Source organism: Schistocerca gregaria, chromosome 2, assembly GCF_023897955.1.
Source record: "Schistocerca gregaria isolate iqSchGreg1 chromosome 2, iqSchGreg1.2, whole genome shotgun sequence".
Taxonomy (NCBI): Eukaryota; Metazoa; Arthropoda; class Insecta; order Orthoptera; family Acrididae; genus Schistocerca; species Schistocerca gregaria.
The window spans coordinates 711,781,841-711,794,509 of NC_064921.1; the positions used below are offsets into that span (position 1 = coordinate 711,781,841).

General features: G+C 45.3%; 1 protein-coding gene across 1 annotated transcript in view; it reads left to right on the forward strand.

Moving 5' to 3' along the window:
• Positions 1-12,669, forward strand: part of LOC126335948 (guanylate cyclase 32E-like) — a 437,004-nt gene that overhangs the window by 93,073 nt on the left and 331,262 nt on the right. Inside the window, exon 8 of the mRNA XM_049999424.1 lies at positions 12,033-12,117. Coding sequence (XP_049855381.1) covers positions 12,033-12,117 — 85 coding nt within the window. The remainder of the gene's footprint in view (positions 1-12,032; positions 12,118-12,669) is intronic.

Here is a 12,669-nt window from a genome sequence, read left to right on the forward strand (position 1 = left end):
TTGGGTATATTCAAGGGAGAAAAGTTCCTGTCCACAAAGATAGAAGAAGAAGTAATTGCTCGTTTGAAACACAGTTCGTCGCTCTTCTTACAGACGATATCCAGCGAACCATGGATGCAGACCAATTGGTAACTTCTCTCTTCCAATATTTCCAGAAATAACTCAGCACTGTGCCGCACTATAGTCAGAAAAGAAAGGTCTGAGAGTACGGAATATGTTTGTCAGTAGTCCGAAGACGTTTTGACTAATAGTTCACAGTGTGTCGTCCTGGAGTGCAAGTGTTTTTCAGAGGCAAAGGTAATGAAAAGAGTCTTCAGGGAAGGTTGATAGGAACATTCCCACTTCCCGTGCATATAAACGATCTTTCGAACGTCTTGCTGTTTGATGATGACACTGTTGTGTACGAGAATTGAGTATCGTTGAGTGACCGCAGGAGGATTCAGGATGACTTAAACACCATTGCTATATGATGCCATGAATGGCAAGTTGCTTTAATCTGGACAGGCTGTAGTTAACATGAATGGATAGAGGAAACTTAATTTTTATATATAAAAATACAGCCAGCGTATGTTTCTCCTAGCAAAACTCGAAAAGTATTCAATCGATTGAAGTGAAATTTGCACACAATGTTGCATTCGAAGACGCGTGTGTTTTTATACTCCCATAATTTCAGTATATACACTCCTGGAAATTGAAATAAGAACACCGTGAATTCATTGTCCCAGGAAGGCGAAACTTTATTGACACATTCCTGGGGTCAGATACATCACATGATCACACTGACAGAACCACAGGCACGTAGACACAGGCAACAGAGCATGCACAATGTCGGCATTAGTACAGTGTATATCCACCTTTCGCAGCAATGCAGGCTGCTATTCTCCCATGGAGACGATCGTAGAGATGCTGGATATAGTCCAGTGAAACGGCTTGCCATGCCATTTCCACCTGGCGCCTCAGTTGGACCAGCGTTCGTGCTGGACGTGCAGACCGCGTGAGACGACGCTTCATCCAGTCCCAAACATGCTCAATGGGGAAAAGATCCGGAGATCTTGCTGGCCAGGGTAGTTGACTTACACCTTCTAGAGCACGTTGGGTGGCACGGCATACATGCGGACGTGCATTGTCCTGTTGGAACAGCAAGTTCCCTTGCCGGTCTAGGAATGGTAGAACGATGGGTTCGATGACGGTTTGGATGTACCGTGCACTATTCAGTGTCCCCTCGACGATCACCAGAGGTGTACGGCCAGTGTAGGAGATCGCTCCCCATACCATGATGCCGGGTATTGGCCCTGTGTGCCTCGGTCGTATGCAGTCCTGATTGTGGCGCTCACCTGCACGGCGCCAAACACGCATACGACCATCATTGGCACCAAGGCAGAAGCGACTCTCATCGCTGAAGACGACACATCTCCATTCGTCCCTCCATTCACGCCTGTCGCGACACCACTGGAGGCGGGCTGCACGATGTTGGGGCGTGAGCGGAAGACGGCCTAACGGTGTGCGGGACCGTAGCCCAGCTTCATGGAGACAGTTGCGAATGGTCCTCGCCGATGCCCCAGGAGCAACAGTGTCCCTAATTTGCTGGGAATTGGCGGTGCGGTCCCCTACGGCACTGCGTAGGATCCTACGGTCTTGGCGTGCATCCGTGCGTCGCTGTGGTCCGGTCCCAGGTCGACGGGCACGTGCACCTACCGCCGACCACTGGCGACAACATCGATGTACTGTGGAGACCTCACGCCCCACGTGTTGAGCAATTCGGCGGTACGTCCACCCGGCCTCCCGCATGCCCACTATACGCCCTCGCTCAAAGTCCGTCAACTGCACATACGGTTCACGTCCACGCTGTCGCGGCATGCTACCAGTGTTAAAGACTGCGATGGAGCTCCGTATGCCACGGCAAACTGGCTGACACTGACGGCGGTGGTGCACAAATGCTGCGCAGCTAGCGCCATTCGACGGCCAACACCGCGGTTCCTGGTGTGTCCGCTGTGCCGTGAGTGTGATCATTGCTTGTACAGCCCTCTCGCAGTGTCCGGAGCAAGTATGGTGGGTCTGACACACCGGTGTCAATGTGTTCTTTTTTCCATTTCCAGGAGTGTATAATACATGAATAAATATGCAATATGTTACTGCAATAAACGTTTAGACGCACGTAGGCTATACACTGATCAGCCAGAACATTATGATCACCGACCTACTATCGATGTAAACCCGTCCAGGCGATAGCAGCATCACCTGGTGAGAAATGATTGCTAGTCAGTCACACGCACGTTGCATGTAGTGTCAGTGAGCGTCCTGTCCGTGGGTAGAATAGGGAAGGCGCGCGATCTATGTGAGTTTGACCGAGGGCAGGGCAGATTGTGATGGCCCGCAGGCTGCACGACTTGTCGTGTGTTCGAGGAGGGCTGTGCTGAGTACCTTCTACACGTGGCGAATCCAAGGTGAAACCACGTCCAGACGTCGTGGGGTTGGACGACCGCCCCTCATTATACCTAGATGTCGGACGTCGTAGGCTGGGCAGACTGATAAAACAGGACAGACGACGAACTGTGGGGGAACTACCATCAGAGATTAATGCTGGGTGGAGTACAAGTGTGTCTGAACACACAGTGCACCGAACAGTTCTAACGATGGGCCTTCTCAGCCGACAACCCATGCATCTGCCAACGTTAACACCACGAATAGGCAACTACGACTGAAACGGAATGTGCCCATCGGCCCTGGACGTTAGCGCAGTGGCGGAGCGTTGCGTTTCTGATGAATCGCTCTACCTTCTTCATCATGCCGATAGAAGGACGCGAATCCGTCGTCTTCCATGAGAACAGTTCCTTTACACCTGTACTGTGACGAGACAAGCTGGCGGCGACTTCATTATGCTGTGCGGACGTTCATGTGGGCATCCATGGACCCAGAGGAGTTCGTACAAGGCATCGTGACGGGCAAGGAGTATCGTACACTGATTGCAAAGGACGTATACTCCTTCGCGACGATCATGTTAGCCGACAGCAATGTCATTTTTCAATAAGATAATGCACCATGTCACAAGACCAGGAGTGTGATGGAGTGGTTTGAGGAGCATAGTGGCCAGTTCCAATTGGTGTGCTGGCCCCCAACTCTCCAGATCTGAACCCACTGGAACACATCTGCGACGTGATTGAATGTGACGTCAGATCTCATCGCCCTCCTCCTCGGAATTAGGTGACATGTACAGATGTGGTGCCAGCTCCCTCCAAGAACCTACCAAGACCTCATTGCTTCCATTGCTGCCACGAGTCGCCGCTGTTCTCCGTGCCAAAGGATGACATGCCTGTTATTAGGTAGGTGGACATAATGTTCTAGCTGATCAGTGTATATTTTAATATATAAATGAATAATAGAGGAAGTTAGAAAATAAAGAATTTGTAATTATGGCTAATCGGCTTATGATTAGAAAACTACTACAGGATCTTAATTTGCAATACCAATAAACAACGCTCAAAGTCAGAGAGAACGATGAGGGAAGAGGAGATTGAAAGAGGGATGGGAAGAAATGGATGTACAGAGCGAAAAAAGGAGATGGACAATAGAGAGGGGCATAGGAGATGGAAAGAGAGAGGGGGGTGGGGCCACGGGAAGATGGACAGAGAAAGGTGGAAGAAGATGTCGAACGGAGAGACGGGGAGCGGGAGAGGCCAGAAGGAGATGGACAGAATGGGGGTAGGAAAAGATGGACAGGGAATGGGAGGTGGAGGAGGTGATGGATAGAAAGATGGGGAAGGAGTAGGAGATGCACAAAGAGATGGTGAGGAGGACATAGACAGAGACAGGGGGCAGAAAGGAGATTATGACGTATATCCAATTCCCATATGTATTTAGTAATTTTCCGTTTCACAAGACTGAGCCACAGCAACGCAAGGCCGGGCACAGCTAGTGTTCAAATACAATATTAATCGTTTGTTGCATGACTCGGCCACGTCTAGTAAACATGTAGCGGTAACATTGCGAAACGACATGAAATGGGACGAGTACGTAAGATAGGTTGTAGAGAAAGCCAACGGCGAACTGCAATTTATTCGAAGACTTCTGAAAAGTATAATGCTTCTGTAAAAGAGATAGCGAACAGAATGATTGTGCGACCCATTCTTGGGTAAGGCAAGAGAGTAATGAGACCCGCACGATGTCGAATTAAAAAAGGTGGCGAAGCAACTCAAAGGCATGCTGCCGGATTTTTTACCTCCCCCTTATATCAGTACGAGAGCGTTGGTGAAATTCTCCGTGACCTTAGGTAAAGGAAATATGCTCTTGTACAGTACGAGGGCGTTGGTGAAATTCTTCGTGACATTAGGCGAAGGAAATATGCTCTTTTATAGAACGGTATCGAGGAACTTTATAAGACAAATAATTGTGACAGACTGTTGAGCGAATCTACTGTCTCCAACTTTCTTCTCGCATAAGTAACGTAAGGGCAAATTAGAAAAGATTAGAGCTCATACAATCGTTTCTCCGGCATTCGTTTTGAGAGAGGAACAGGAAAAGGAATGACTACCAATGATACATGTACCCGCCAACATGTACTGCCCACCGCGAGACTGAATGCCGCCTGCTGTCACCGCGGGCACGTGACTAGCGAAGGATAGTACATCAGTGCAGCAGAGACAAACTGGGAATCACTTGAACGCCGCACGTCGACATGGGCCGCAAATGGGGAAATCCACTGATAGAAGCGACTTTGACCAAGGGCAGATAGTTGCGGCCCGGCGCCTGGGAATGAACATCTTGTATATGCGAAGCTGGAAAGCTGCTCGCGTGCTACTGTCGTAAACATCTTAGAAAAGTGACTGAAAGAAGTTGAATCCACAGGTTGGCGGCAACTTGTTGGACATCCATGTTCCATCACATAACGTAGAGCCCAGAGGCTTGCCAGCTCTGTAAAGCAGGATAGATGATTATTTGTGGCAGGTACGACGACGGAGAACAACGCACAAGTGTTTCAGAGACACCGTTCACTACCATTCTCGAACTTCGGGTTGCGCAACAGATGACCCCCAACGAGAACTCATGTTGACCCAACTGCGTCAGTTACGAGTGATGTGTGCACTGGATAATCGTAGCTGGACCGTAAACCGGTGCAAATGTGCCATCTGTTCGAAAGAATCCCGTTTACACCAGTCGATGATCGTGTCCTTATATACCACCACACAGGCAAACGGCTGCTCGAAACTTGCATCACGACGCGGGTACAGGCCGGTAAGAGCAGTCTTACATTCACCTGGACTTTCGTGGGACCTACAATAGTAATCGAAGGCACCATGACAGCTGTGAACACTATTGCGGGCCACATTCATCAGTTCATCCTTGATACCTTCCCGATGTTGGTCGCACCTTTCAGCAGAAGAAGTCTGTCACAAGACTCGAATCACATGCTACAGTGGTTTGAGGAGGAGACAGCGAACTCAAATGGTTCAAATGGCTCTGAGCACTATGGGACTTAACATCTGAGGTCATCAGTCTCCTAGAACTTAGAAGTACTTAAACCTAACTAACCTAAGGACAGCACACACATCCATGCCCGAGGCAGAATTCGAACCTGCTACCGTAGCGGTAGCGCGGTTCCAGACTGAAGCGCCTAGAACCGCTCGGCCACATCGGTCGGTGACAGCGAACTCACGTTGATAGTCACCGCATGCGCTTGGTCGGGGCCCACTTGAATACGTCTTGGATGCTGTCGGGAGCCAGCTCCGCACCAACGAGCCACCAGCCCATATTTTGCAGGAATTTTATCACCTCATGACCTCTCCATAGATATCTGGTGTTACATCCCTCCGGAGACATATGAAGGTCTAGCCACGGCGGATCGCTAATGCATTGCTTTTCAAAAAAGATGAGCCTTTCCATCAGTTTTCTGACTGGTTTGATGCGTACCGCCATGAATTCCTCTCCTGCACCAACCTTTCCACCTCACAGAAGCACTTGCAACCTACGTCCTCAATTATCTGCTGGATATATTCCAGTCTCTATCTTCTTCTACAGTTTTTACCATCTGCAGCTCGCTCTAGTACCATGGAAGTTATTCTGTGATGTTTTAACACATATCCTATCGTACTGTTTATTTTCTTGTCAATATCTTCCATATATTCCTCTCCTCGACGATTCTGACGAGAATCTTCTCATTCCTAACCTTATGAGTCCACCTAACTTTCCACATCCATCTGTAGCACCACATCTCAAATGCTTCGATGCTCTTTTGTTCCGGTTTCCCCATAGTCCATTTTGCACTGTAGCCCAAACCTACATTCTCAAAAATTTCTCCCTAAAATTAAGGCCTCTGTTTCACACTTGTAGACTTCTCTTGGCCGCTAATGCCCTTTCTGTTAGTGCTGGTATGTTTTTTATCCCTGCTCCGTCCATAAGGGTTATTTTGCTACCTAGGTAGCAGAATTCATTTACTTCGACAACTGCGTGGTCCCTAATTCTTATGTTAAGTTTGACGCTGTTCTCATTTCTGCTACTTCTCAGTACTTTCGTCTTTCTTCGATTTACTCTCAATCCATATTCTGTACTCATTAAACTATTCATTCCATGCAATACATCCCGTAATTCTTCTCCACTTTCAGTAAGAACACCAATGTCATCACTGAATCTTAACATTGGTACCCTTTCACCTTGAATTTAATCCCACTCTTAAACCTTTGTTTTATTTCCGTCATTGCTTCTTCGGTGTGCAGACTGCACAGTAGGGACGAAAGAATACATCCCTGTCCTACACCCTTTTTAATCCGTATAATATAGCACTTAGCTCTTAGTCTTCCACTCTTATTGTTCCTTCTTGGTTCTTGTAGAGATTGTATATTAACCGTCGTTCCCTATAGCTAACTTATATTTTTCTCAAAATTTCGAACATCTTGCGCTATTTTATATTGTCGAACGCTTTTTCCAGGTCGAAAAAACCCACGAACGTGTCTCGATTTTTCTTCAGCCTTTCTTCCAGTATCAACTGCCTTACTGCTGCTGGTGGACTAACGCACTATTAATCAGGTGGTCGTATGGTTTTGGGTCATCAGTGAATATACTTCGTGTAAAGTTAGGTTGTAGCATTGCTCGTTTTGGATGCGAAACGTGGATAATGAGGGAGAGACAGAAATGAAAAAGATCGAGGCCGTTGAAAGGTGGTATTGCAGGAAACTGCTGAAGAACCGGTGGATTGCGAGAGAAATTACGCTACTGGCCATTAAAATTGTAACACTATCACTATGCGACGAATATCTAACTGGCATTACAAGTTGGGATATGCAAATGATTAGCATTTCCGCGCAACCACACAAAGTAGGTACGAGTAACGCCATATATATAATGTCCGCGAGGAAAGATTACACAACGGATATCTCATTCAGAAATCTAGTTTGAATTTTGGTTATTTCTGAGATCACATTATGCCTCGCGTAAGAAAGAGAAACAGCTAATAATATGCGTCGGAAATCTATATTGGCAAGACCGTGACTCGTGGAGTGTGAAGTTTACCATTGCGCGGTGTAGCTGCTCACGTTGGTCGGGATCCAACGACAGTCACGCAGATGTGGAATCGGTAGTTTCTGGAGGCCCATATTATGCAGAATCTCAGCGGCCCCACGCGACTGGTGTCTGGAAAGTCCCACGTATTGTCGGCCATATATGGTCTACTGGAAACTTGAAGACGAATATACACTATGCGTTCAAACGTATCCGGGCATTTGGCTGAAAAGGACTTACAAGTTGGTGGTGACCTCCATCGGTAACGCTGGAATTCAAAATGGTGTTGTTCCACCCTTAGCCTTGATGACGGCTTCCACTCTCGCAGGCATAGGTTCCATCAGGTGCTGGAAGGTTTCTTGGGGAATGGCAGCCCATTCTTCACGAAGTGCTGCATTGAGGAGAGCAATCGATGTCGGTCAGTAAGGCCTGGCACGAAGCCGGAATTCCAAAACATCCCATTCTATAGGATTCAGGTCAGGACTCTGTGCAGGCCAATCCATTACAGAGATGTTATCGTCGTGTAACCTCTCCGCCACAGGCCGTGCATTATGAACAGGTGCTCGATCGTGTTGAAAGAAGCAATCGCCATCCCCGAATAGCTCTTCAAGAGTGGGAAGCAAGTAGGTGCTTAAAACATCAGTGTAGGACTGTGCTGTGATAGTGCTATGCAAAACAACATGGGGTGCAAGCCCCCTCCATGGAAAACACGACCACACCAAAACAGCACCGCCTCCGAATTTTACTGTTGGCACTACACACGCTGGCAGATGACGTTCACCGGACATTCGCCATACCCACACCCTGCCATCGGATCTACAAATTGTGTATCGTGATTCGTCAATCCACTCAATGTTTTCCACCCTTCAATCGTCCAATGTTTATGCACATTACACCAAGCGAGGCGTCGTTTGGCATTTACCGGCGTGATGTTTGGCTTATAAGCAGCCGCTCGACCATGAAATCCAAGTTTTCTCACCTCTTGCCTAACTATCATAGAACTTTCAGTGGATCTTGATGCAGTTTGGAATTCCTGTGTGATGGTCTGAATAAATGCGTGCCTATTACACATTACGACCCTCTTCAACTGTCGGCGGTCTCTGTCGATCAACAGACGAGGTCGGCCTGTACACTTTTGTGCAGTACGTGTCCCTTCACGTTTCCACTTCACTATCACATCGGAAAAAGTGGACGTAGGGATGTTTATGAGTATGGAAATCTCGCGTACAGACGTGTGACGCAAGTGACACCCAATCACCTGACCACGTTCGAAGTCTGTGAGTTCCGCGGAGCGCCCCATTCTGCTCTCTCACGATGTCTAATGACTACTGCTGTCGCTGATATGGAGTACCTGGCAGTAGGTGGCAGCACAATGCACCTAATATGAACAACGTATGTTTTTGGGGGTGTCGGGATACTTTTGATCACACAGTGTACCTGTTCTCACATTCGCATGTACAGTCCAACATAAGGCCACTGACACATTCTAATGCCCCACAAACCTGGAGACTGCATGACCCGACCCGCCGGAAAAATGGAGATCCCCAGTGAAGCACGTTTCAAATTCTGTCAAATGCTGATAACGCTGCCGCACTGGAGTACGCAGAGTCTCCGAGTCCTTAACAGTGATCACTCAACCCCTCATCAGGTCACTCCCCATATATAGCCTACCAGGACTCGTAAAAAAACAAAATACAGAAAATTGAATGCACTCTGATTCTCGTTCCACCTGTCACGGAGAATTACAACTTTAACCATTAACATATCTGCCAATGGCTTGTGCGTGTACGAAGTTACATTGACAAGTCTTCTGGATGCTTCACTTTTTTTTTAATTAATGCATGGCCAACTTCACACCCGATAGTATAACACTGTTTTCCCATCAAGCAACAGTCAAGTGATTTGGTGGTTCCAGAACACTAGTGAAGTCACAGCCATAAAACCTCTCACTCAGTGAGCTTCGCCTGAGCTGCCATTGGTGGGCAGCGACAGCTGACGACACTCGGTTTATTTCAAGACGTGCTCCACATGATCCGTTATGTCTCAACGCGTATTTTTCCTCTCTGGATGGTCTAGTTCCTCTAGTAACGCTGCACACTGTGAGCTTCAAATTTGTCCTGGCTCACATACATCTATGTGACCCGGTTAGAAGAGTCAGCATATTGCACCAGCTGCACACATCCTTCCATACGTCGTCAGTTGTTTGTGCTAAGATCTCGTAATGCGTCTTCTGTCGCCCACGTTACTCATAAATTATTCCTAGCAATTACCAAACACGTTTTGCAGATACACAGTGTGCATGGTCAGCAAGGATAGCAAGGATTGAGGATATTTGCTTTGGCTATCGGACTAAAGAGAGACGCGGTAATCCTGTCTCAGGGCATTCCCAATCGGTGTTTCCTCTGCTCCTCTTTTCCCATTCACTAAGATTTGACTAAAAAAGTTAATGTCTCACTCTGTCCACCTGGCTATGGTATGAAACACTAAAAAAAAAAAAAAAAAAAAAAAAAAAAAAAAAAAAAAAAAAAACACCAACAGGGAACATATCACTACTTTGCATGCGTGATAAATACGCTAAACAACAATAACTGATTAACGTTGATTTTAAATGACAAAAATTGCGGGGGAATGGAGGACGTACCAACTATAGATGACTATTTAATGAAACATCATGACATTCCTTATGGAAAACCCAATTTATGAAGGTTCCACTAAGTATGAATAACAATCAGAAATTACCGTTGTAAATAAAAATTTCTCAAATCACAATGAATACATAATAATTTTAGCTAAATCGATCTTTGGTGTAACCAACACAATGTGAGGGCATCAATAGGAACCGTTCAAAGAGGAGGTTAAGTCTTTTAGATACGGTAAGAAATATTTATTCCTTGTATGGGTTATATTAGAAATGTATGTTTGACAATCCAGGACGTAAGTGCTCAAAGCAGTCAGGAAAAAAGCACATCCAAAATGTCTGGGTCTACTTAGAACTACTTAAACCTAATTAACCTAAGGACATCACACACATCCATTCCCGAGGCAGTATTCGAACCTGCGACTGTAACGGTCGCGCGGTTCCAGACTGAAGCGCCTAGAACCGCTTGCCCACGCCGCCCGGCTAACGGCTGTAACCAGCGAGTATATAGGGAGCAGATTCGTTGTCAACAGTTCAATGGAACAAACAGCCTCTACTGAAGCGACGATGTTACTTCGTACACGTGTCTCAAAGAAGCCTAGTTACAAAACACAAGAGATTATTTTTAGAACCGCGCGGTATAAGGCTCTGCAGTCATGGACTGTGCAGCTGGTCCCAGCGGAGGTTCGAGTCCTCCCTCGGGCGTGGGTGTGTGTGTTTGTCCTTAGGATACTTTAGGTCAAGTAGCGTGTAAGCTTAGGGACTGATGACCTTAGCAGTTAAGTCCCATAAGATTTCACACACCTTTAAACATTTTTTTGTTTTCAGAAACAAATTAAGAATGATAATTACATTGGCTGGCCGACCTATACAGCGAGATGTTGTGGAAAATACACAGCGCGTGTCTGAGCTTAATTCCATATTACGTGTTACAGTACTTCAGTGGTCTGTAAGACCTTCCAATGTTGTGACTATAAATCACGTGTCGCGTCTCTTGCTACTGGCTGAATGCCCTTAATACATATTGTGTTCCAAACAATGAACAGTTTAATGTTGAAAATCGTAACAAATTGTACCAGTTTTGCAAATGCTATGCAGGTGTATTTAATTTCATTTTTGTTTTTCTATAGGATCATTGCAACCAGTCCCACCACTCTTAAAGCTGTTCTCACAAGCTTTGAAGATACACAATTTTGTGATAAATGCTTTCAGGTTCTTAAGAAGGTCATGATTATATGTGCTTTCAACGAGAGTTTCCCTTGTGTCCTCAATCCTAGGAGTACAGTGCCACCATTTTGAAGGATAGAACGTCGCCGATGACAGAACGTGTGAAATCAGAATAATTTTGGTTTTAATGCAATTAACTTAGCATAATAGCAGTGAATCAATTACTGATTTTGTACAAGGCACTTTTTTATCATCATTTACTATTCTCAGTCTCTACTAATTACTCTTTTGTTATGAAAAAATAATAAAACTTTGGAGCTCTTTACTACCTTCTGTGGTAAGTACGTCATTTAAAGCAGTGGTTGCAGTATTGAGCCCTGATAAACGATGCAAATTCAAATGCCTCAGTCACATGTAAGATTCTTTCCTGTTATATGGTAGTTTAAATCTACTTATAAGTTTGTCGGTGTGGCATTTTCTACGGTAATTATATTAATATTCATTTATAAACTAGTAAACTAAATTCCTCTTCCCGATGTCACAGCAAAAAGATATTTAGCGTATGAACTAATATTTAAATCGACTCCCTGCTTTCAGACACACAAATAACATTCTCATTGCTTCTTGTGGGTACTGCTGCGTCGCGTAATATGAACAGTTTATAGTATTGCCCATTAAAACTGTTAATACAGTCTTGTAATGAATGTTATTTATTTCCGTTCATTAATTTCTGTTTCAGGGAGGTTTGTGAACAGATCAGAAACTTCTCAACAAAGCCACCCTTCTGTGTACCATACCACCACTCGGTGTTCAGAAGTATATCGGTGAGTACTTTGAAAATCATGTACGAATGCAGAAACAAAAATGTACCAACAGCAATACTAGCGTATCTCCCAGACCTCAAAATTATTAATTTATTACAGAATATATTCCGTGTTAATCAGTGACTTAGACGAGTTGAAAGATTCTTACCACCAGAAAGTGTGAATGATAGTTTTCTCATGCGGATCAGATGCATCAAATATTGTGATACTCCAGCAAGAGGACTTTTTAAAAATAGTTTATCATGTCAGAAATCAACAGTAACTAGTAACATAATACAATGACAAATATCGGCAACGCGAAGAAAACTGTGTTACTGATTTGGTAAACTAATTTTAAGCACCCAGAAAATAAAAGATTTGGATACAACAAGTTCTTAAAGGATACACGTAAGCTGTGAACCCATTGCGCGTCAGTTGCTGGGAACAAAATTCAAAGCATAATAATACAAATGATTAAATATCAGTATTAGCTAGTCAACTAACAAGTAACGAAGTAAGTGAAACAGTTACAGTGACAGTGACAACTCAATATATAGTGTTTGACAGTGATGA